Source organism: Pagrus major, chromosome 23 (assembly GCF_040436345.1).
Source record: "Pagrus major chromosome 23, Pma_NU_1.0".
Taxonomy (NCBI): domain Eukaryota; kingdom Metazoa; phylum Chordata; class Actinopteri; order Spariformes; family Sparidae; genus Pagrus; species Pagrus major.
The window spans coordinates 13,427,568-13,453,429 of record NC_133237.1 but is presented as its reverse complement, the minus strand read 5'-3'; the positions used below and the strand labels follow the sequence as shown (position 1 = coordinate 13,453,429).

The 25,862-nt window shown below is 39.6% G+C and overlaps 2 protein-coding genes and 3 non-coding genes across 6 annotated transcripts; all 5 read left to right on the top strand.

Moving 5' to 3' along the window:
* Positions 1-731: 731 nt before the first annotated feature.
* il12rb2l (interleukin 12 receptor, beta 2a, like) lies at positions 732-9,859 on the top strand. The gene is made up of 15 exons (XM_073495206.1): positions 732-850; positions 1,298-1,396; positions 2,888-3,044; positions 3,167-3,318; positions 3,565-3,707; positions 3,939-4,077; positions 4,579-4,655; positions 4,768-5,002; positions 5,200-5,394; positions 5,623-5,727; positions 5,843-5,977; positions 7,712-7,861; positions 8,043-8,109; positions 8,480-8,585; positions 8,790-9,859. Exons 2-15 carry the CDS (start codon positions 1,324-1,326, stop codon positions 9,171-9,173), a joined length of 2,118 nt encoding a protein of 705 aa, XP_073351307.1. The 5' UTR covers positions 732-850; positions 1,298-1,323; the 3' UTR covers positions 9,174-9,859.
* A 717-nt stretch (positions 9,860-10,576) lies between these two features.
* Positions 10,577-25,498, top strand: LOC141019446 (transportin-2-like). 2 transcript variants are annotated; one of them, XM_073494363.1, is made up of 25 exons: positions 10,577-10,668; positions 12,330-12,429; positions 12,690-12,765; positions 13,204-13,353; positions 13,642-13,748; positions 14,942-15,075; positions 15,522-15,603; positions 15,735-15,857; positions 16,127-16,245; positions 16,428-16,488; positions 16,611-16,782; positions 16,981-17,133; positions 18,016-18,241; positions 18,441-18,612; positions 19,308-19,394; positions 19,989-20,096; positions 20,193-20,351; positions 20,452-20,539; positions 20,769-20,867; positions 22,793-22,888; positions 23,005-23,080; positions 23,184-23,283; positions 23,389-23,463; positions 24,949-25,097; positions 25,349-25,498. In XM_073494363.1, exons 2-24 carry the CDS (start codon positions 12,331-12,333, stop codon positions 25,054-25,056), a joined length of 2,670 nt encoding a protein of 889 aa, XP_073350464.1. In that variant the 5' UTR covers positions 10,577-10,668; position 12,330; the 3' UTR covers positions 25,057-25,097; positions 25,349-25,498. The 2 variants fall into 2 exon arrangements, with proteins under 2 accessions (XP_073350464.1, XP_073350465.1); XM_073494364.1 differs by lacking the exon at positions 10,577-10,668 and adding an exon at positions 10,739-10,744.
* LOC141020285 (small nucleolar RNA SNORD41) lies at positions 12,135-12,206 on the top strand. Its single transcript, XR_012180813.1, has one exon. It is a non-coding gene; the product is annotated as a small nucleolar RNA SNORD41 (small nucleolar RNA).
* LOC141020286 (small nucleolar RNA SNORD41) lies at positions 15,126-15,192 on the top strand. The gene has a single exon (XR_012180814.1). It is a non-coding gene; the product is annotated as a small nucleolar RNA SNORD41 (small nucleolar RNA).
* Positions 17,820-17,888, top strand: LOC141020299 (small nucleolar RNA U54). The gene has a single exon (XR_012180826.1). It is a non-coding gene; the product is annotated as a small nucleolar RNA U54 (small nucleolar RNA).
* Positions 25,499-25,862: the final 364 nt, after the last annotated feature.

Sequence of the window (25,862 nt, the reverse complement as noted above, 5' to 3'; positions counted from 1 at the left end):
TTATTGCTGGTAAAATAAATTAATTTAAAACATGTTAATTGGCTCTGATATAGCATGCAATCTACAAACTGGTAACTGGTAAGTAAAGTTATCAAATAAATGTAGAGATGTAAAAGTACAATATTTGCCTCCAAAAAGTAGCAGTAATACTTCAAGTCAAGTAAGTACCTTACATGCTATCAACTCATAAACATCCAAAATATGACAAGTGTCCCCAACTAGATACAATCAGTTACAAGCCCAAAAGGTCAGAAACCCCTTTTAATCTTTAACAAAGCATTATATTTTATACATCTATATGTTTAAATGTAAAATCCTCATCTTGAAAGAAACTACAGCTGTCAAAAAATTGCATTGCAGTAGAAACTACAATATATCTATCTGCTTTGTGGTGGAGAAGAAGTGGACAGTAGAAGGAAATACCCAAGTGAAAAAAGCTTCACCAGTTTCAATCTGAGAACGGAGTTTCAAGACCCAACAGTATAGTTTACAATCACTGCTTGTCTTATCAGTAGCTGTTCTATCGTATCGGTGATCTTTTTTGTTATCACAAAAACTTTGGTTATGATAAGAAGTCACCTGTGTTGTTTCTGTGTGGGAAAAAAAGCCTTCTAAATGTGACACACATATTTTGGACCTGCAGCAGCCACTGTGCAGGAAGTGAGAGGGCTGTGTAAAGTGCGTCTGTGCGCGCGCGCGTGTGTGCCTACGTCATTGGTAGTTCCGATATTGGGCGTGGCCACATCGTGTGCCGGACGGACGGTTTCAACTTCACAACAAAAACTTTGTCAACTTTGTTTTGAAACGCTTCAGGATGTGCGATAGGGATCGAAGTGTGTGTCACAATGAGGTAAATAATTCATAGTTAAGAGCTATTTATGGTTGGCTAATTTTTATGAACAAAACAGCTTACTATAATAACACAGAATGTTAAATTTAGAGAGCCCCCGAAATATATGGAGTATTTGAACTGTTATCTCAGTGTTTTTAGGGTATCCAGTTATTCGTTACTTCGTTAGTAGCTGAGTTAAATTTGAGTACATGTAACAGGAATGTGTGTCTGGCATATAGACTGTCGGCATGTCGAAAACTGCGTGTAACGTTACAGTAAATTAGCATATTTATCGACGCAATGGCTCCACATGTCGGTGATTCTTCCAGCTCGCTACAGTTATTTAACTGGTCAAAAATACCAACAAAGTGCTGTGATGTGACAAATGTAGCTGTTTCAGGCTTTAGCGTCCGTAATTGATACATTTCCAATGTGTATGACTGTGTTTATGTGTGTTTCCTACAGGCATTAGAGACCTGGGTCCAGATGTGATGGCCACACTTAAGGCAGGGTGGCTTCTGTCCATCTTGCTGGTCAACCTGCCAAATTGTATTGCTCTAGCAGGTAGGCTTATTCAAGGCTTGAGCAACTTTTCTCTCATACTGTATTAAGTTCAGTTCTTCCTGTTTGTGCTCAACCTTTTTAAAGTTAACTTTATGCATTTTCACTCCATCGCATTCAGGGGGAGATATTGTTGTTTTACTCCACTAGATTTATGTATCACCTATAAAATACTGTTACTTTGCTGAATGAGATTTTACATCCAAAATATATGATCAGCTTGTCAGAAAGTATTGTTAAAGAATAAACTGTCCAAGGGTAGAAAAAGTATGTCAGATTAGCTACATTTCAACCAGCTACAACATTCAGATGGTGCCCACAAGCTAATGCACTATAAAGGTGTTTGCCTATCACTATTTGGATCTCTGGGGATACACTAGATCTTTAAATAAAGGATGTAAATACTTAATCTACCACTTAGTCTGCTCTCCAACAAAGTATACCGTAGATCATGCACTTCAATGCTGATACTAGCAAACTATAACTTTAAAACTACATAATAAACCATAAAAAAAGAATGAGCTGGGTGTTTTTTCTGTGCAGCACATGTTCACTTTACACACTGAAGGCATAAAGCTTAACATGTTTTGATAAAGGGCCTCTTTGTGCTAAAATGTGTTGGTCACGTGCCCATAAGTTCTCTTATTCTTTACTGATCCTTTGTGATTCAGTAGTGTCTGTATTAAGAAGGAAGTAGTGAAAAGGGAGGGGGAGAAGTGCCATTATATGGACTCAGACTGATCAAAGGGCTCATTTCCTGTTAGTGTCACTGGTAGCGCGCCTCGATGCAACGTGCTGTGTACAGGCATCAAATTGATCACTGCTAAAACTGCACGGGCTTACGAGAAGTGGGTAAAGGTGACAGTCTTGTGATGAATAGAAAAAAAGCTCTGTGTGTGTGTGTGTGTGTGTGTGTGTTTGTGGTGATGGGCGGATGCATGTATGAGAACTCTTTTCTAATTGTTTTTTTGGTTAAGCTCGGTCTTCTGTCTATTACTTTCTGGCTCTGTTTATCTTTTAAATCTTGCTCTTTCTCTATGTGTCTTTGCCATCACAGCAGTTAAGTCTAACACAAATAAATAGTAATAAGAACTTACATTTAATTTGCACATGCAAAAACTGCTCAGAAGTGACAGAAAATCAATACTGGATGTTTTTTTTCAGTTCCATATTTGACATCAGTATGAAGCCTTGTAAGCTCATACTGAAGTAATAAAGTGTTGAATTTTTAATTTCTCCAAGCAACTGTTTTTATTTCAGATGTTTATGTCTGTGGTTATTCATCTTATGAGTCATAATTTCCTGGAATTCTGCTGCAGTGGGTCAATACCTTTCATTGTTGTGACTCATGGTGGGGACATTTTGGATTAGACATTTTTGTACAGTGTGTGCTACTATCCCTAACTTCCCTACTTTGTGTCCCACTGTTTATTCAGTGCACCTACCTAAACAGTTTCTGATATGAGATAATCTCTTTTTTTTCTCCCCTATTAGTTTCTCCAGGTCGTCCTGCTACTCCCTCTCCCCCAGAGTGTTATTTCCCATGTGATGAGAAAAAGTGCTTTGAAGATATCCATTGTACTTTGGATCAAATACAGGAACCTCAGATCCCCACTAACTACAGCCTGCACTGGGCGCCAGGAAATAGCAGGTAAACACAACCAAAAACTTTGCCCTAGTCATCTGTCAACTTGATAATGACAATATTCTGCTAACCTTTGGGAGACGCCTTCTGAATTTGTTTTACTCCTCTTGTCCTGTCTTGTCTACCAGGGAGTTGCTTGTGATCAGTGGGACCCGTTTGACTGGGCTTATCCATCGTGAACGCTTTAGCCACCATGTTGGACTTCACGTTTGGGTCCAGGCAATGAACCAGCACGGTTCTGCCAAATCTGAAGAGGTTGTGTTCAATACAGCGGACATCTGTGAGTCAGACATCACCACCACCACCACCAATAACAACAACAACAAAAACAGCAATAATAATAATAATAATAATAATGATAATATTGGTGGTACTTGATGCCTTTCGGACAACTACAATTAAAAATAATGCCTGTTTCAATAGAAAAATCTGGTACTGATTTGTAATTCATCTTTAAATTGTTGACTTTTAATTTAAGTGATATTTGATATTAAATATTTTTTTTGGTTTCTGTCTCTGTATCTAGTCAAGCCACCTCCTCCTAAAGTCTCATCCAGCCATCAGGAACCATTCGAAATTCACTGGAATTCCTACTGTGATCAGCTGCAGCTCATTTTGGGACCCTGTGATGTCCGACATCGGACTGAGGCAGACCAAGTCTGGGTTGAGGTGTCCTAGATTTTGTCTTCCACTATTTTCCTTTTCTTCCTCTCAACATAGTTCACACTGTGTAATGGAGTAACAGTGAGGGGATAGTGCTGATGAATAAATAAATGAATTAATTAATGTCCTGAAAAAAACTCAAAGATAATTTTCAAAGAAAAACTAGACATTACAGATTGAATAAAGCTTTATCCACTGAATACATGCTCAGGATGTTTTTTTTCCCTTTCTACACAGGAAGAAGAGGGATTCTATGGCAGCTATACATTTGAAAATCCCAGGCCCTGCACAGCATATGAATTTCAAGTTCGTTGTGCCTGCACAGGCTTGACGAGTGACTGGAGTGATATTGAGAGAATACCAGGCATAGAGACAAGTGAGTCCTCACTTATGATGTGGTCTACAAGTTTACAAGTAAACAAGTTTACAAAGAACTTGGAAATGTTTCATAAATGGTTGTAGTTTCTTTTGTCTATTTTCTGTTTTGAACTGTTGCGTTAAAAAGTATCAAAGGAATAGTTTGACATTTTGGACCACTTGCTTATTCACTTTCTTGCTTAGGGTCAGATAAGAAGTGAGTTTTCGATGTGCGGATGGGCAGATATTGTTACATTTGGGAAGAGCCACAGCTGTTTCCTCCTGTTAAAACATCTTTGTGCTTATCTAACTGGCTTAGCTTGTGCAGATGTGAGAATGGTATCTCAGCAAGGAAGCAATTATTTCAAGTTGACACAAATGCAATTTTACATTCTTGACTTTATAATCCTAGTTTCAAAACATACAGTATGGTGACGGAAACCCCTGCAAAGATGAAACAAAAGGCAGTCTAATATTATTTACTCATTCTAATTGCTGTCTTGTCCCTTCTCTTGTTCAGCCCCTGTTGGGAAGCTAGATGTATGGAGGGACTGTGGGATATACCCTTCGAGCTTTGACTGTTTTCTGACCTGGAAGGTATGTCAAACAATTTACCTGCAATCACTGTCCTCTGATTGAAATCAAGAACAAGAGTCTCTCTTTTTGCAAACTAACCCCATCACTATCCTCTCCTCCTCGCCCCATGCAGAAACTTCCTGTTTCTCAGGCTTGCGGTCTCATTCTTGGACATGTCGTCAGGCTCTCTTACAAAAATGGCACGTCGGTGGTGGTGAATGGGTCCATAGCTGAACCATATGACATGTTGTGTGATGAGGTGCAATGCTACTTTAATTCCTCTCTAAAAGACGCATCATCAGTCAATGTGTCAGCCTACAATGCTCATGGTGCCACAGTGCCTTCTTACCTCACCATGCCAGTACCAGGTAACAATTTTCTAGACTGTCATAAAAGTATGGAGAGCTATAAGTTAAAAGTTACAGTTAAGCGTATGATTGCTGGAAAATGGCGCTACAATAATTCTATATTTGTATTATCTTATTATCTAAATTTCTTCATTTGTATTTGTATTCTATCATTCTCCTTTGGCTCAGCAGAACTAACATCATTTTCTCTTACTAAGGTAAAGAGAAAAATGAGCAAGCATTGAACCTCAAGATGAATGAAGAGAACCTCACAGTGTCCTGGGATCTCCCCTCTCAGCTCTTTGACACCCTAAAGGAATATGTGGTGCAATACAAACAAGCAGGATGTCCCCTCGGCCAAGCATTTCATTGGGTCAAAGTAAACAAAAGCCAGACAACAGCTTTTTTTAAAGGTCTGTTTAATTTGATTCCTTTGATAAAAATGCCATAGATAATAAGAAGATTACATGTAAAACAAGACTGCCTAAATATTTCAAACATCTAGATCAATGATTTGATTTAAAGAAATTGTAAATTAATGTTTATCACTGGTTTAATTTTTAATCTGAATACTGAATTATCGTGGTTTCTGGCTGTTTTCAAAATGGCTATTTTAGTCTGTTGTGTGTCTCCACCTACAGGTCAATTTAAAAATTACAAACCCTACCAAGTGTCATTGTTCGAAGTGTTGCACAACGGGAAAGTCCATCACCTTTCATCAGCTATTGGATATTCTCTTCAAAGAAGTAAGTATTTGTGCATTGTTTCCATTCAAAAAAACATTTTTTTCTCTCGTCTCTCCTCATTTTAAATGGAAGTTAAACTTGTAATCCTCATGTTTCTGTCTCAATTACTTTTCAGTCCCCTCCAAATTGCCATCATTTCAGGTGTTTTTCATTGCTGCCACTCATGTGACCCTGCGTTGGGATCCTGGTCCCCTCTCTGAGCAGGAGTGGCTGATCCTCTACTACCAAATAGGACTTGACAGACAAAATGGTATATCAACAATATTTAATATAGCTTCAGTAATAAGTAAAGAAAACAAAGGAAACTCAAATGATTTTTTTCAAAGATTGTTCATAACAGTGGATCAGATAAAATTGGCATTAGATCATTTTAGTTAAGACTAGTGTCGTTGGTCCATCACTTCAGTCCAAACTGGCGTAGCTCAACAACTATCAGATGAATTGCCATGAAATGTTGGCCAAACATTCATACTTTCCAGAAGATAAATCCAGCTGAGTGCCACCAGCTGGTTAAATTTTTTATCTATCCTCTGAAATATCTCAACATGAATTGGGCACTAAATTTGGCACAGGCATTCATGGTCCAGATGATGTCTGGTGACTTTTGTGATCTACCATTCGGTTCACATTTGTGGCTTTGACTGTAATGTCTCAACAACTATTGGATGGTCTGCCAAGGAATTTTGTTATATTCATGTCCACCTCAGGATGAGTTCAGTAATTTCCGTAAAGGAAAGAAAATTGTTCATGTTTTCTGTTTATGGTCAAAGACCTGAAAACCCAATGACATCCCATTAGCCTCAGCTGTGCTTTGTCAGCATTGTCATTATGTTAGAATTAGACACTACACTGTAATAAATTTCAGGCTGGTTTAACTTATAAACTTAAGTTCAAAAGCTGCCTTAAAAACATGAGTTAACTCAACTTAGAGAAGAGCTTTATTTCAACTAAGGAAGGTAAGTTATATAAATTGCTTAATTAATGGCCATTTATTGTTTGAACTTGATACTCTGAGTTGAAATTCCTTACAATATTACATTGTGCATTAAATAAAACTTACTTTCTCTTGTTAACTAACTTATGATTATATGTTGTTTCAACTCATAAAGTTCAGTAATACTAGTTATTTAACTTGTGATTTTGTACCATTTAAACTTGATAATTTGAGTTCAAACTACTTACTCTATTGTATTTCAAGTTACTTTAACTCGTGTTTTTAAGGCAGCTTTTGAACTTAAAGTTGCAAATTGAGCAAACTAATGTTTTTAAATAACTAATTTTGTCTTGACTCATAATGGCAAGTTAAACAGTTTACTAAAGATCACACTGAATAGACTTACAGTTCAAATACATTTATTGAACAAGGGTTAGGGTTCGACGCTCGCCTGCTTCCCGCCGATTTCTGCCACCTGCAGCTCGTTGAGAAACGAGATCCGAGCAGCCGGTCGCGCCCTGATCTTGCTGATAAAAATTTCAAGCACTGTTTTTTACGGCGCATTAATATTGCTAACTCATTAAGGGTCACGCTCAGTTCATGAGAGATTCAGTTACTGTTGGTAAAACTCATGTTGTCAAGTTAGGTTGACACATTGAAATTTCCATTTCATTGAACTGGCTTAAGCCCTTAAGTTGGGATACCAATAACTCATTAAATTAAGTTTAAATTCCTCAACTCATTATATTGAGTTGATTTAAATTATAGAAACAAGGCAGGATAACTTAATGGGCTGGTCCCAATACAACCACACTGAGCTGCTAGCATGACATAAAACTCTTAGTTTGGTTAAATTACATTTATGATTATATTTTGTTACAAAATCACTATGCATATGTAAAATAATGAAGAATACATAAAAGAAACAAAGTAGTAAAGAAAGAAACAAAGTATTAATAAAGGAAAAGCAATACTATAGTTAGTTTGGTAGATCTCTGTCCGCTATTCTCTGATTTCTTAACCTCACCCCAAGCAATTTGTCTCTCCTAGTGTACAATGTGAGTGCATCCCATCGGGAATTTCCGTTGCAGAATCTCAGTTCGGGACAGGAGTATGAGGTGTGGATAAGAGCTGTGTCTGTCGTCGGGAATGGAGAAAAGGCCACCTTGCATTTCGAAACAAAGCACCATGAAATACTTGGTATTGCATCACATCTTACCTCTATTCTTGTTTAATGTGATGAGCTTAGGATGAACTGTATGATAACGAGTTTTTAAGAGGTGTCATTTGATATTTCTTGCAACACAATAGGTGATTTGATCATAATACTGGTTTAATTAGTTTATCTCTCTCATCCCATTTCTCCCTCTCTCTCTTCCAGCAAACTACCCAGTCCTGTTGGTAATACCGTGTCTGTTTGTTGTATGCTTTCTTATTCTTTTAGTCAGGTGAGATAATCATCTTTAACAACTTTTCTTTGACTTTTGTTGTGTTTCCAAGCATCTGTTCTCCTGTCTCTGTCTGATCTTTAGGATTGGAAAGTCACTACTATTTTATTTTGTGTTGGTTAATACTTTGACTATCGCACAAGAATGTGGTGTTATCCATTCCTAACTAAGTATTTCAGGTGTTATTAAACTTTTATTTGGAACTAGGGTGCAAAACTAAATTGTTGGGGTAAATTAAAATTTCATGTAAGTTTCATATAATGTTGGTGTTAACATTGAAGCTAAGAATAAATGAATTAACATTGTTTATATTGATCTTCAAGATTGTGATGGTTTTCTAATGTTTTTGTTACTCTTATATGTTTGCCAGTGGTTGTCGAGGAGAAAACAAAGTGTGTCCAATGGTGCCTCTGTTTTTCTTGGACAAAGTGCCGGATCCTCGCAATAGCCACATTTTCAGAGAGACGAAGCACCAGGTGAGAGTTTAATTTTAGAACAGAGTTTACACTGATTTTTGATCCTGGGTAATGCCATTACTTTTATATTTCACTAGTAATTGCTTATCCCATTTACAACTTCATGCTCCTGAATGTAGGCATGTCCTTGTTTGTTTCAGTGTATTACCAAAATGCAAAAAAACAACAACAAACAAACAAAACCTGTGTGTGGTCTCCCTGTAGATTAATGACCCCTTGGCTTGGATCTGCATTCCCGTCCATGAGCCACATCCAAAGATTTCTCTGTTGGAGGTTGTGGAAATCCAGCTGGGGGCTTCCAAGTCCTCCCTGGAGGAAACTTCAGACACTGACGGATTAATTAGGCCAGTGATCGGAGAGGGGAGCTCACAGATGGACTGCCAAGATGATCAGATGAAGGATGGCGTCACAAAAGAGTGTCCAAGGACAGACCGCAAATATGGAAGAGAGGCGTACAGTAAAATGGTTGACTCAGATGAGGAGAGGGACAATGAGGATTGTTGGAACTCGTCAGAGGAAGAACAGGGCACATCAGGTTATGAAAAGCACTTCATGCCCACTGTTTCGGAAATACTGGAAGTTTTATAATGTCTCAATTTTGACTCATGGACATTCTCATGTGTGTTGTAATTTTTTTAATATGAAGAAAATATTCAGATGATGCGATTGTAGACAGGCCTCTGTAGACTCTCTCTGCAGCACCCTGTAAGGTGGACTCAGGTCATTGGAGAGATTTGTCCCTCTACAGTCAGCCAGTACCTCTCTCACCTCTGGCTTCCACCTTCCACCTAGCATTTGTTTATTTTGGTATTTGTTTTTTTATTATTTTGAATTGTTGTTGGCTTTATGACAAGGTTCTTACTTTTCCTATTTCAATTACAACTCAGGTGTACTCCCTTATTTTTTTTTTTCTTATGTTGAGCCTGTTTTGTGAAGTATAAACCAAAAGTAGTATTTTAAGAGGGAAAGATAACACAAATGCACAGACTAACTGACAGTTTACTGGGTGTGCAGTGCATTGCAATTTCTCTATACTTCACACAATGATCCATACTAGAGCCCCATTATAAAGTATGCAGAGTTAGGAATTATTTTTAATTTATGGTGATACAGGACAAGAACTATTGCCCAATGAAAGTAAATATTAATATAACGCCCATTTTGCCACGTTTTCCACATTTTAAAACATTACACCTTAAAGTTTTTATAAGAAAAATGTACATTTGACATATGTACAACTGTTGTTCATGATTGAATAAACAATCTCAATAAGGTTCTGGCAGAGTTTTGAATGTATTCAATTCAGTTCACTTAAAGGACAACACAGCCATGCTGGTGGAATAATGTACCATTATATGCATACAATCATCACATAGCCATAATATTACATACAAAAATTAAAAAACATATTCTCCAACAACATGCCACGTATACAGAACAACAACAGTGTCAGATAGTGAAGGTGCATATTTGATTCCTTATTAGAAACACTTGAAACACATTTATTGGATAAACATTTAGAAGTATCTACTGTACACCCTACGCAGTTATAAAAATAACATGACCATTTGAACACCTTCTAAGGTAATAACTTCATCAACAAAAACAAATGCATTAAAAATATATAGATTGAATATGATTTTTAAGTGATGTGAATTTTTATGATACATGTTACATGTGAGCCTTGATTAAATTAAAGAATAATACAATGGTAGACATTAACGACACTTGGATCCATTTATTTTGTAACGTTACAAATTATCAGAATATCATGATCAAAACGCAAACAACATACTGTAGACATTTATTTCTATGATTTATAAATGTATTTAATCCTTCATTCTTATTCATTTCATGTTTGTAGGCCTATTTTATTTTGAAGGTAATTATTGTATAAATGACGGTATGTGACGGGAAAAAGAAACGGGGTTCCGGTAATCTCGCGTAGTTGGCGAAATGTGTACTGAACGGAAGCCGCCATAGGTCAATTTCAGTCGGCGTGCTCATTTGAACAAGAAGAACCGCTACGAAGCACGGCAGAAGAGCGGCCTAGTACTGATTATTCAACTTTCAAGTCAATATTGTACGTATAGTATTGGTACGCTTGTGCTTTGACAAACTATTTCAGATATATTACATCGATCAGACCGCCTCATCGGGTAAGGTGTTCTGATAAAGCGAATATCAAAACAAGTGTCCGTTATATAGCATTAGCCTGGCTAGTAGCATTAGCGTTGTCAGTCAAACACTATGCTCAGAGGGTTTAGCGGCTAACGCCAGCTTGCAAAACGTGTTCACCAAGTTTGTGCCTAATGTTGCCTGCAAGTGTTGTGTTAACGGCGGTACCTTACATGTCCAGTCAGATCTTATCTTTTTCTAAAAGGATGAGTTGGTCCAGGGCTTCATTTGGCTAGCAGATGGCGGTATTTGACTATTTCTATGCCGGACGGGCACATTGTGACCACCCTGCATGGACCTGCCCCGTCGACCAGGCCTGAGCAAGAAGGGCAACTTTTGGTAGCATCGGGTCAACTGTAAATTGACATTTCGGATAGTGCGTAACCAACCAATAATTTAATCGATCATTCGGGTTATTATGGTAGAAAAACTAATCAGTGCAGTCCAATGTAACTAGTTAAGGCAAACCACACGGACTGCTAGCTTAGAACCGGGAAGGCGGCCCTGCTACATGGCTATGCTAACTTGTTCCCTGACAACTTTTCTCGCACTCTGACCGACAGCAGCTGAACGCGACCCTCGGTTTAATCGCGAGCCTCGTGCCCACGTGCTGAACAGCATGGGTTTGAAATATAAACGAGCAGTATTGAGACACAAAGCATTTCTGAAACTTAGACCTACAGACCGGGTGGCGTGGGGGTAGGATTAACTTGGAGCGGTTAAGCTGGGTCACAGAGATTTTAGCTGTCGTGTTGTCTAATGTCCTCGTTTTTGTGCCGCAAGCCGATTTCCATTTACAATTATATGTATTTGTATTCTGGGATTCAAAGGCCAAGCGAGTTATATCCCCCTCAAATTACCTTTACCAAACTCTAGTGGCCCCCCGTCCACCTTGAACCTACACCATGTGCACCTTCAACTTCCTGCATGCAGTCTTTAGCTTATGCACTTTCTTCCTCAACTATTTTGTACATGGGTTAATTAGATACAAAAATAACAGTAGGTGGTGTCTGCAGTGGCTTTATATAACGTTTAATTTTTAAAGCAGTGAGTAAGTAGTATATTGCAGTGACTGGTTTTAAAAAAAAAAAAAAAGGCTCAGCGTAGGACCTTTGCTAAGGCCCTACCAAACCTAATGGGTTCCAAGATATCTTAAACTTTAGATAAATCCTATGATACAAGTTAATCAAGATGTGCTACTTGATGCGTCTAAAGTGTTGCGGTAGAAGTTCTGTTGATAAGTTGAAAGGATTATTTGCATTAGGAATCTTTATCGCAGATGTAAGATTTTACTTCATCCAGTGGAGCTAAATGTTGAAGCTTCTGTTCAAAAATTGTGTCCTTTCCTGACCATATATATGCATGTGGACTTTGGAGATGATGCATCAAAATCTGACATCTGACTTCCAGTGATGGTGTTTGTATTCATACTGTCTGATCCAGAGCCCACTTGCTTACCTATTTGTCCTTAGTTTCACTTGGTAATCTATAAAAATTGCAGAGGGGTAAACCGGAAAATATATATAGAACAGAATTAATACGTGGATTCATTATTGTGTTTTTCAGGATGGAGTGGCAGCCAGATGAGCAGGGACTTCAGCAGGTCCTCCAACTGCTCAAAGACTCGCAGTCACCCAACACAGTCACACAGAGAGCTGTTCAACAAGTATCCTACTGCAGTGTAATCGGAGGGTGTGAATAGTACAGCTAATGGATTACATTTTATTAAACTGTCTCCCTCTGAATGACATGCATTGTTTTATGCTAGTACCAAATACACACATATTTTAACCTGTACGATGTTTACTTCATTAATACTGTAATGTTCTCAAGTTTTAAAGTTGAAGACACTTCTCTAGTTGCCCAAAGTGGAGAATTGCTTAATTTGGAAGCTCAAAGTGATATGGTCCTTAACTGCCCTGCTAGAAACTTGAACAACTCAACCAGTTCCCTGACTTCAACAACTATCTCATCTTTGTCCTTACGCGACTCAAAACTGAAGGTGAGTAAAGTTTTCCTCTTAGCCATATATAACACACCCAGATCATTATAATTGAAGGTGCTGCTACACTACCATACACTTAAAAGCTTAACATACCGTGTGTCGCACAGGGAGATAACATTGTGTATGGTGAGCTCAACACGTGTGGTTTATCTTCTCATCAGCTGGCGAACAGTGAAGCTGAGCCAACTGATAATGCAACTTTAGAATCCACCTAGATCAACATAATAAATATGTTAAATAAAGGTCTTTGTTTACAGTTAGGAAGGGATGTATAGTTACAGGCTGAAAGTACTTTGTCTAGAGTCATCCTAATTGGCCCCACACACCTATATTGGTTAGTGCGATACATTTGAGCAGTTAAAAAAAACACTCTTAAAACATGTACAACTTGTATTTCTCAAGTTTTTTGTTCTTTTTTTTTTGTCTGTTCCTCAGACGAGCCGACTCGCTCACTCAGCGGTCTGATACTGAAGAACAATGTTAAGGCCCACTACCAGAACTTCCCCCCAACTGTTGCTGACTTTATCAAGCAGGAATGTCTCAACAACATCGGCGACCCCTCGCCGCTCATTCGTGCCACCATCGGTGAGTTGGTGTGTTTTGTGGGGGCGTTGTGTGGGAGTTTGGTGTGAAAGCTGTTCTCCATCACAAATTATCTTTGTGGGCTAGCTTTTCATCCACACACCCGATACACCCACTCCTCCCCCACTTTCCTTCTGTTACCCTCTGAAGATGATGCATAAAATGACCTGAGTGCCAGTGAAGGTATTTGTATTCATACTGTCTGATCCAGAGCTGCTGCAAAGGCGATTGTTTGTGGTCCTGTTAATTATAGATCAGTCTGAAGTCTGTCCTCTCTCTTGGTCCTTTTAGGCATCCTGATCACTACGATCGCCTCAAAGGGAGAGCTACAAACATGGCCGGAGCTGCTGCCCCAGCTCTGCAACTTGCTCAACTCGGAGGACTACAACACCTGCGAGGTCCTTATTCTTTGTTTTTTGTGCTACCTGTTCAAAAAGTGTAATAATGAACTGAATTTTTATTATAATTATTGATATTCAGCAAAATAAGTTTTTAAACGAGATTAAAAATAATAAAACTAAAACAAATAGCTTTACTAAAGCTTTATTTTCTTAATTTCTTTTCAATAAAAACATTCCCTTCCCATCACTTTTAAACAGCAATATACTAACAGTCAGACAAAAAAAAGTACACTGAAAAAATTAAATGTCAATTCATTTGAGTCATTTGAGTCACCAAGTTACGAGTCTTTAACTTCCATGTCGAGCCTCACGTCTTTTCTGTTAAATTGCAAACAAGCAAAATAGTGACTTAAGTCCAAGTCACAGTGACTCGAATCAACATCTCTGGTGTGCAGAACCTTGTAAAGAAATGGCAAACATTCCAAAATTTATTACTTTTGAATTGTACTTAGATAATTTATATTGAAAGCCTCACGATTATTTTTTGACAAAATTTTATGACAAAATTTCTGTTTTATTAGTTGCATTTGATTCTATTATGATTCAGCTGTCAATGATTCGTATGCAAAACGATTCTCGATTCATCTTAGTGTATGGTATCCTCTATGATCTATATTACTGCACATGGCTACTTTTTCATCATTCAAATTTAAAATTTGATTCAGTCCTTCCGATAATCAGACCACAGCAGTCTACAAAGTAAAAGCTGCATCTTTTCAATACATAAACATTACAAACAAGTGTTGTTTACTAAAAATATGCAACCAGTATCTGGATATGATGAAACACCCAGCTCATTGATACAAAATGATACATTTTGTTCCTAATATTTCTGATCCAGATATCACGTGCCTCATGCTACATTGGATGTTGAGCGCATTAATGCAGGTTTATATGCGTACCTTTACAGAAAATGGTCTGCATGTCATAATTGAGAAATTTCCATGACAATCAACTTCAGTTTTATTAGTTGCATTTGTAGTGGATGTACAAATATCCATAATGAGAAAGATTGACTGCATTTGTGACTAAAATCTTTTTTTTACGTATTCGGCTGAAAAGCGAAATCAGCACAGTACATTCAGTACTTTTGCTAAGGTGTATTTTCTGATGCAGTTTCATTCTCTCCTGTGTCCCTGTATGTTTTGCTTTTTGATTTGACAGCCTCTCTGTGTATGTCCGTGTCTCAGGGCTCGTTTGGAGCACTGCAGAAGATCTGCGAGGACTCGTCGGAGCTGCTGGACAGCGACGCTCTGAACAGACCCCTCAACATTATGATCCCCAAATTCCTTCAGTTCTTCAAGCACTGCAGTCCCAAGATTAGGTACCAGAGAGAAAGCAACTCATTTCTGCTTGTTTTTGTGTTATTACCATCTGGATGTGATGCATAGTAACATCTGACTGACTGTGAAGGTGTTTGTATTCATACTGTCTGATCCAGATATTCACTATACCCCCCTCGCTGATGTATATTTTAGATAGATAGATATATATAGATTATAGTTACAATAATACAAATAGGATTCAGTTAAAATAATTTGGCATTTTAAAGGTTTTTTGTGCATGTTTCTGTTCTGCTTGTGACTGATGTAAACACTGAATGTGTAACAGAATAATTTATTTTCAGAAAAACTTATTTACAAACGTATTTTACAATGTTTTCATCATAATTGGATAATCCAACAGTTTCCCCTGTATTAACAAAAACACATTTTATTTAACACTAAAACACCTCTGTAGGTGACTTGACTGTTCCTGTCTTCCTCGCAGGTCCCATGCCATAGCCTGTGTGAACCAGTTCATCATTGGCAGAGCCCAGGCTCTGATGGACAACATTGACACCTTTATAGAGGTGAGCTGTGTGTTTTGAATAGCAGAAGAACAAAAGTTGTTTTTGTCAACCCATTTTCTTCTTCATCCCATTCCTGCTTTTTCCTCCCCATTATCAATCTTTTTCGTATTGTTTCTCCTTTCCCCTACTAGAGCCTGTTTGCGCTGGCAGCAGATGAGGACTCAGAGGTTCGAAAGAACGTGTGTCGAGCCCTGGTTATGTTACTGGAGGTCCGCATTGACCGCCTCATCCCCCACATGCACAGCATCATACAGGTAAGTGTTGGACAACCCCCCAATCAGCTGTGGACCTCTTGTACATTCACATGTTTAAATGTCGGAGAATATTTATACTACATTTCACCCGATGCATCTGGAAATGATGAAACACCCAGCTCATTGATTTACAATGATACCTATAAGTTCCTATATTCTGATCCAGATATGAATCTTTGCTGCACTGTTGCCCTACACAGTTTTTCTTTCAATCCCAACTAATTCTTTTATACTGTGTCTTCATCATATTTTTTCCTCTTCTCCTGCAGTACATGCTGCAGAGAACCCAGGACCCCGATGAGAATGTGGCTCTGGAGGCCTGCGAGTTTTGGCTGACTTTAGCAGAGCAACCCATCTGTAAGGAGATGCTGTCCGGACACCTGGTGCAGTGAGTACTATGTTAATTACGTTTAAAATATGGTGGAAGATTTAAAAGTTTACTTTTATTATACATTCTTTCTAAACACAACAGTTTGATCATTCAATACAGAATCAACCCCTTCATATTAGCTCATATGTGGAATTTGTTGGCTGTTTCACTAAGTCTCCTTCTCTCCCTTTTAAAAATAGACTGACACCTATCTTGGTAAATGGGATGAAGTATTCAGAGATAGACATCATACTATTGAAGGTGAGCTCTCATTTTGGTCTTAACACTTTCTTTTAATTTAGAAAAACTCCTTTTATCTCAAAAAGTATATATCATGAAATGGCTGAAGTCAAATGTGAGCGCGTGTGTGTTTGTGTCTCCAGGGTGATGTTGAGGAGGATGAGGCTGTTCCAGATAGTGATCAGGACATCAAGCCTCGTTTCCACAAGTCGCGAACTGTCACCTTGCAGCACGAAGGAGGGGAGGGTGAGGAGGGTGAGGACATTGAGGAAGACGATGACGATGATGACGACACACTATCTGACTGGAACCTGCGTAAGTGATGGAGAAATGCAGTTAGAGACTTTCCAAAATCTGTAAAGGGGCATTCTGGTGACTTTGTAGACTGTTTTTTTTATCAATTATTTATGTCTGAATCCACCTATTCTCCTTTGCATTTCATCCCCAGTCTTCCATGCTCCTCTGTAGGTTGCACCTGAAGATTGTAATTGGGCTTTTCTTTTTTTGATGCAGGAAAGTGTTCAGCTGCAGCACTGGACGTGCTGGCCAACGTGTTCCGTGATGAGCTGCTTCCCCACCTCCTGCCGCTCCTGAAAGGCCTGCTCTTCCACCCCGACTGGGTAATAAAGGAGTCCGGCATCCTTGTCCTGGGGGCAATAGCTGAGGGTAAGACTATTAAGTCTGCGGTGTCTGTGACAACTCTAATTCGGTCAGAGATGCCAAAACTTGGCTTTATCTGATCCTTGTTATGACTGAATTATTTAATTGTCTGTTCACTGGCACAGACCACTCCTTAAAAATATTGCACTACAGGGTCATAAAAGCTGAATAGATGCACTAAAATCTGAGTATCATTTCTGCAGATCCCCACCCGCACTTGAGCAAATGTTTCCACTTTAGGAATAAACAGTCTAGGGTGAAGCCAGACACTTGGTACAGATGTTGTTGTTGGACAGTGCAAAGAGGCCATAATGAGCCATCTGGAGTGACCACTTTGTATTCCACTGACCCACTTAAAATTTAGGCGGATGTAACCTAATTGGGCTAAATTTAGTAAATGTTGCTCTTTCTAAAGCCTGTCCACACATTTTCGTTCAGCCATCTGACGAGTGCTTCTGTTTAAGTATACCCAGCACCCTTTGTAGTTTTTAGTCCCTCACTGCACGCTTAGCACACGTTGACTGCCTCGCTAACATGCACAGCATCATCCAGGTAAGTGTTGGACAGCAGCCCAATCAGCTGTGGGCCTCCTGTACAACCATGCTATTAGATGTGGGAGAACATTTAAACTATGTTTATATTTTATTTCATTCCACTCAGAATTAGGTGGACTTTTAAGCCCATCTCACATCTGGAAATGATGAAACACCCAGCTCATTGATTTACAATGATACCTATAGTTCCTATATTCTGATCCAGAGTTGCTGCGGCTGTGTTGCTATGCTGTTGTACAAACAGTGACATATTTCTATCCCAACTAATTCTGTTTTATTATTTTTTTTACATACTCTTTGTAACTTCCTTTCCCCTTCTCTCTCCATGCCTCAGGCTGCATGCAGGGCATGGTGCCCTACCTTCCAGAGCTGATCCCCCACCTCATCCAGTGTCTATGTGACAAAAAGGCCCTGGTGCGCTCCATTGCCTGCTGGACCCTGAGTCGCTATGCACATTGGGTGGTCTCCCAGCCTCCCGACTCCTACCTCAAACCCCTTATGACAGAGCTTCTTAAGCGCATCCTGGACGGCAATAAGAGAGTGCAGGAGGCTGCCTGCAGGTGAGAGGCTTCATATTCCTCCTCTACTTTTCCTAATGGATATGATGAAAATCCCAGCTCATTGATTTACAATGATACATTTTGTTCCCATATTGTTTTCTGATCCACATCCATCCAGCATGTGTCAGTACTGGAATATCACAACCATATTTAGGTAAAATACTGATGTGTCTTTATGTGCTCCATCCTTTTTTCTTAGTGCGTTTGCCACTCTGGAGGAGGAGGCGTGCACAGAGCTCGTCCCCTACCTGAGCTTTATCCTGGACACGCTGGTGTTTGCCTTCGGGAAGTACCAGCATAAGAATCTCCTAATTCTCTACGATGCTATAGGAACTCTGGCAGACTCAGTGGGTCACCACCTCAATCAGCCTGTAAGCACCTGTGAAATTTTGAACTGTACTCCCTGTACCCCTATTAGCTTTAACTAATATAATTATTTTTCGGAATTCGCTATGCCCAGAGTATGATAAGATGATACTCTTTTTCATTTCTCAGATGGATGATGATCTTCTCATCTAACTTGCCAAAAAAAAGACCTTTTGTGTTTAAAAAAAAACCCCCAAAAAACTGATTGTATCAATTTACTAGAGTTGTAAATCTTCACTGGCCTCACGATTCTATTATGATTCAGCTGTCAATGATTCGTATGCAAAACAATTCTCGATTCATCTTAGTGTATGGTATCCTCAATGATCTATATTACTGCACATGGCTACTTTTTCATCATTCAAATTTAAAATTTAATTCAGAAAGTCCTTCCAATAATCAGACCACAGCAGTCTACAAAGTAAAAGCTGCATCTTTTTAATACATAAACATTACAAACAAGTGTTGTTTACTAAAAATACGTAACCAGTATCTGGATATGATGAAACACCCAGCTCATTGATACAAAATGATACATTTTGTTCCTAATATTTCTGATCCAGATATCACGTGCCTCATGCTACTTTGGATGTTGAGGGCATTAATGCAGGTTTATATGCGTACTTTTTACAGAAAATGGTCTGCATGTCATAATTGAGAAATTTCCACGACAATCAACTTACAATTTTCTTTTTCTCAGGAGTACATTCAGAAGTTGATGCCCCCCCTTATTGCCAAGTGGAACGAGCTGAAGGACGAAGACAAGGACCTCTTTCCACTTTTAGAGGTGAGAAGTTCATTTTTAAAGCAATACTTGTCCCACAGGAGGTACATTTTCCTAGCACATTGACCCAAGTTGGGTTCAAGTTGGTTGTGTGTGTTCTTTTTTTTTTTTTTACATAATTCCTCTGTGCTGTTTACTAAAAATAAGTAACCAGTATCTGGATATGATGAAACACCCAGCTCATTGACACAAAATGATACATTTTGTTCCTAATATTTTCTGATCCAGATATCACGTGCCTCATGCTACTTGGGATGTTGAGTGCTTAAATGCAGGTTAATGTGCGTACCTTTACGGAAAGTGATCTGCAGGTCTTTGCAAAACAGACTGCCTTTTGGGTCTACCTTAGCCATTAATTGTGGTTGTTGGAACTTGACTGAACATCTTCTAGGCAAAATAGTTGTCTGTAGCTGTACATGAATACAAATGTAATTCTTTAATATCGAAACAACAGAGGAAAGAATTATGGTTGCTTTAAGTATTCTCTCCCATCAAAAACAATGACGTATGGTTGCTGACTGCTTTTGTGGCATTTATTCAGACAGTCCCAGAAAACGGCGTGTCTGTGTTGCTAAAAGTCATGTTTGTTTCCTCTAGTGTCTGTCGTCAGTAGCTACCGCCTTGCAGAGTGGGTTCCTGCCTTACTGTGAGCCTGTCTATCAGCGCTGTGTCACACTAGTACAGAAGACACTAGCTCAGGCAATGGTGAGGAAGCAAACACACACAAAATAAATATGTTGTGTATTTAGCGATCCTTCTTCAGAGGTAAAGAAGTGACATGTGTCTGTTCTGTTTGTACAGATGTACAACCAGCATCCAGACCAGTATGAGGCTCCTGACAAGGATTTTATGATTGTGGCCTTGGACCTGCTGAGCGGCCTGGCTGAGGGTTTGGGAGGTCATGTGGAACAGCTAGTGGCCCGCTCTAACATCATGACACTGCTTTTCCAGTGCATGCAGGTATGAAGGGAATGGGTTTTGCAGTTTCTTTCCATATTTTTATGGATGTTACATATTTACTGTGCAAGTATAACATTAAGGAGTGTGGTTTGTGTTGCAGGATACGATGCCTGAGGTGAGACAAAGCTCCTTCGCTCTGCTGGGCGATCTAACCAAGGCATGCTTCCTCCATGTTAAACCCTGCATTGGTGAGTGCGTGTTATCAGAGCGCTGAGTAACTCTGTCACAGGGATATTGAATTACATCACCTGTCCACTACTCTGTCTATCAGGGAGCACCCGGCACTGACTAATACCTGTTGTAGCCTTAGATGGTTCAATGTTTTTGACATTAGGGATTACAGAGCCTGTGCGTGTGCAAGTGATTTGATGGCACTGTTTGTATTGTAACCAATCTATGTCCATGTCCTTTTCCCAGCTGAGTTTATGCCAATCCTGGGGCTCAACCTGAACCCAGAGTTTATCTCAGTGTGTAACAATGCTACCTGGGCCATTGGAGAGATCTCCATGCAAATGGGTGAGTGTTTTTACTTTATTTTTTTAAAAGAAATTGTTGCACTCACTGAAAACAAGTGCCCAGTGTCTGGATATGATGAAACACCCAGCTCATTGACACAAAATGATGCATTTTGTTCCTAATAATTTCTGATCCAGATGTTGCACACCTCATTCTGCTGTAGGGGGCACAGTTGCTTGCATGCAGGTTTCTGTGGTGGATGCTCATGTGTGATTAAGTGTAACAAATGCAAACTGATCTGCAAGTCGGTGCAAAACGCACTGCATTTGTCTTTCCCCTTGACGTTAATTGTTGTTCTTGGACCTAGGTAGGCCGTTTTTCTAGTTCTCTCCTGCTGTAACGGTTGTCTCTGGCTGTAGACATGTACACATCTTGAGACCACAATATGCAATTAGGATTTTGGCAGAATTCGCCTGATTGTGAAAGAGTGTCATACAGTGTGGTGTTCCCCCATATTCTGTTGTAATACTTGTGCCATTGGACGTAACAACAAAAGCCATTATGCTTGCGCATAGTGTGAACGTGTGTGCATGCATGCGTGCATGCCTGGCAAGCCATTGTCCATGATCTGATCAGCCTAGTGACACTCTGTGATCTCCTTACAGGCACAAGTGTCAAGCAACAAACAAGGAATTGTCCTGGTGAGCGTATCTTTTAGACCAAAGACTGCAATATGAAAAAAAGAGAATTAATTTCGAGATGTTGAGACATGCCTCCTTTTTGCCCAGACTCCCCCCTCCCCACCCAGCTGCCAACTGAAAGTTATGTTTCTGGTTGCAAAAGGATTTTAGTATGTTAGTGAGATTTGGTGTGAACGCTAGAAGCATTCACAATTTATGTTCTATGCACATTATTATTCCACAGCATTTTTGACACTCAACATGTTCCACATCAGTGTAGAAGCTTCAATCAAATTCAATATTGAGCTCTGCGGCATGCAGTAGGAGTATGACGGGTGCACCCCTGAAATGAACTGTCTGAGCCAGGAGTAAAACAGTCAAACAGCAGTTACCATCTAGGCATCACAATGGCAACCTTTAATCACAGCTGGGGAAACTGATATACCTTCAACACAACTACAATTGTAGTTTGATACACACAAGCACACACACAGTCCTATTTATAGTAAATGGACTCTTTCCCAATTTTCCAATTATTCATACTCAATTTATAGCCAGCAATGCAGTTTGGCTCCTAGCTCACACTATATTTTGCTTCTTTCACCCCTTTTCCCACTATTTGTGACTCTTAATACTCCTTTAGCTACTTTTTCATACAAAATTAAGCCAACTATGCAGTTTAACTCGCAGCCATTTGTCAAGGAATGCAGTTTAACTCGCAGCCATTATTCAAGGAATGCAGTATAGCTCCAAGCTCACATTAATTTTGCATCCTTCATCCCTTTTCTCACTTTTACAACTCTTAATACTCCTTTGGCTACTGCTTCATACATAGTAAAGCCAACTATGCAGTTTAGCTCCCAGCCATCATTCATACTCCTTCAGCTCTTTCTTCGTACAAGGTTAACCCAAGTTTGTAGCTTATCCTCTTTACACTTGTCTAATTATTCGTGCTCACTCATACTTTCAGTTGCCCATTTAAGCCTCAAAATGTTCCACATTCTTCATACACTAGTTTCTTTCAACTTTTAAATTATCCTCCTCCTTCACCCCTCTCTGTCCATTGAAGGCAAAATGAAATGGCAGAAAAAAAACTTTTAAGAATTAGTTATTGCTCATTCATTTTCTGTATCATTTCTCTGTACTCCTCTTACTGGTTGAAAGTGGGCGGCTGTTTCTGATTCCTGATTGGCATCAAATTCTAACATTTTATTTTGTCATAACCATGACACATCCACGCTGCAAGTGGCACATTTTCCTCAGATATCTGATGTTGTGCTCGCTCTGTGTTGTGTGTGTCTATAGGTGCAGAGATGCAGCCTTATGTAGGCATGGTTCTGCCACACCTGGTGGAAATCATCAATAGACCAAACACACCCAAGACACTGCTGGAAAACACAGGTACACATGGTCACACATGCATAGAATAAATTTGGGATTGTGTGTTTAAAACATTGTAAGCATTTGTTGGTCATGTTGGGAGGGTTATGGTGAATTTGTTTTATCTTCCTCTGCAGCCATTACGATTGGTAGACTGGGTTATGTCTGTCCCCAGGAAGTGGCACCACAGCTGCAACAATTCATTAGACCATGGTGAGTCACATGTATGAACCTTACCATTTGAATATCTAGACGAGACCTTTTGGCAACTGAATTGATGAATGAATATTTTTCCATGTTTGTCTCTTTTTGTCAGGTGCACATCGCTGAGGAACATCAGAGATAATGAGGAGAAGGACTCGGCCTTCCGGGGAATCTGTGTGATGATTGGCGTCAACCCTGCAGGAGTGGTTCAGGTGAGGTTATATGCTTTAAAGCTGTTTGGGGATACAGGGGGTTAGAGAGGGAGCTCTACCTCACCGTGTAGTGAAGTAACAAGTCATCTCTGATCTTCTGTCCAGGACTTCATTTTCTTCTGTGATGCTGTGGCCTCCTGGGTCAACCCCAAGGATGACCTGAGGGACATGTTTTATAAGGTGAGTCCCTCCATCAGAAGTATTTCCACATCACTGATTCGATCTTGTCAAACACATTGATCTGATGGATGGCCCTTTGGTTATTTTAGATGACTAGAATTATTCAAATGTTCCCTCTCCAAGTGTAGTTCTGGCTCACCACACTCTGTGATGATCACTAATCAGACATTCGAAATCTGATTTCATGGTGTGGATGATTTTTGAGTCTGAGAAGTGTGGATAGAGCTTTTCGTCTGGGGAGGGACAGCTGGTGTTCCTAAAAACTAACTGGGAAATAATACATTGTATTGGTGAATATTATTACCTAGTGTTGTAATTTGCCAATGTGCAGCAAACTTTAGGTAATTTAGACATCAATGGTTTGTATAGTAAAGCACTCCATCATAGTTCATGAGATTAGACTTAAATAGTTGTATGGTGTTTGGTTTGCATGTATAATCTCAATCTTAGAATAATTAGTAATTATAGCTGTCAGATAAATGTACTGGAAGTAAAGGAAGAATATAATAATACTGGAGTGCAAGTACTTCAAAATTGTAGTTAGGTACATGACTTGTACTTTAAGTACTTGAACTAATGTACTGTCTGCCACTGGCTAGTGGCTACCTACATTGGTTTGTAGTGTTGCAGGTTTTGTTAAAAAACACCAAAAAAACAGCCAGGTTCACAACTAGTAGTGAGTTGTAGTTCCCCCATGTGGAAGTTGGTTGTAGATGTTATCAGATTTCAGGCTAACGTTAGCACCCCTGTCCTGCTCGTTAGACTTGGAAGTTTATGCTCCAGCAACCCCAGCCAACATTACCCAAGATAGTGTTGCATCCTCCAAACACATTTGTCAGACGCAGCATTTTCAGTAAACTCATTGAGCTTAATGTAACAGGTACTGGGCTGCAGCACCGATACACAGCTATATGTGTCTTGAAAAGCAGGAGAAGGATGACACAAGGAGACGTGGCTTGCTTTGTCTGAGTCTTCTGCAGTTATGAGGAAAATAGCAGTACATTCGCTCCTGACTTCACTCCCCAGGGAAAACCATGATATCTCACTGCTCTCTACTGTCGCAACCTGCTATATGAATTGCACTATTTTGGTCCAGGAAACCACATTACTCATAGAAAAATGACTTTCTTCAAGTAAAAGACAATACAGGCATTATATCAAATTATGAAACACAATAAAACCAAATATTTACACTCGCAACTGTGGGCGCACATTAGTGGGCATCACACTAACGTTATCTGAATTAGCTACCTAACCTACAGCTAATATACTGTCGGCAAGAGTTGTTATTTCAGCCCGTGTATTGACAGTCAACAGCTAGAAATGAGAATCCCACGGTTTAAGAAATTGCTAGATATTTTGGGTAGTGACAGTACTTCTGACAGGTGTAGCAGCGATAACTAAGAGGGTGTGTTTAGCTAACCGTCAATTGCTTTGTTGAGGTTATTCTGCCTTCGTGATGGTTTTTCTGTTTTTCCTTCCAAGATCTTGCATGGCTTCAAGGACCAGGTTGGGGAAGAGAACTGGCAGCAGTTCTCAGAGCAGTTTCCTCCTCTGTTGAAGGAGCGCCTGTCTGCCTGCTACGGCGTCTAATCCAACCATCCCCTGGTCCACACAGGACACCAACCTGTTAGGTATGTACAGCAAACCTCTCAACAACCTACTCCCCAGACCACCTTCTGGAAATGATGAAACTCCCAGCTCATTGATAAGCAGTGATACATTTTGTTCCCAAATTCATTTTCTGATCCAGAATGACACTTTTCACCAACGATACTTCCTTTTGACCCCTGAACCATTCATACTAGTTCTACTATTACTAGGTGTTCATATGTTGTTGTTTTTTTAAATCCCTTTTCTCTGTTCCTCTTTTTCTTCTCCGCAGGTTAATGTAGGGGAGGGTTACTGGGGAACTCATTGCACTGCCCAGATTGTGGGAAGAAACGAGCGCTGGAGGGATGAGACTGGCCTTGATCCTCCACTCAGCGGATGGCCCCCTTTCCCCCCGCGCCCTGTGTGTCTCTGTGAGGGAGGGTGGGAGGAGGGTGGTGGGTGTGGGAGGGTAAACTGGGGATATACATATACCTCTCGGATTAAACGCCTCACTAAATCCAACACACTCAAAAGTGTCTTTCGCCAACAGCACCGCAGGGAACCCTAGGTAGGCGAGGACAAAATTAGGGGCTGGCTTTGACCTCCCTGCATTGATTTAATTATTCTGTTAAGATAGGAGACAGCTGGGAGGGGAGGGGGGTGTCAGATAGGTACATATAAAGGAATTATCTGAACCAGCATAGGGTGCCACAGTCCCAAATACCACAATGCACGTAGTCCGTAGAATGACTTGCACATGTTCATGTGTTTAAACAGGCTCGTGCCAGAGGCTAAACAAAAAAGAG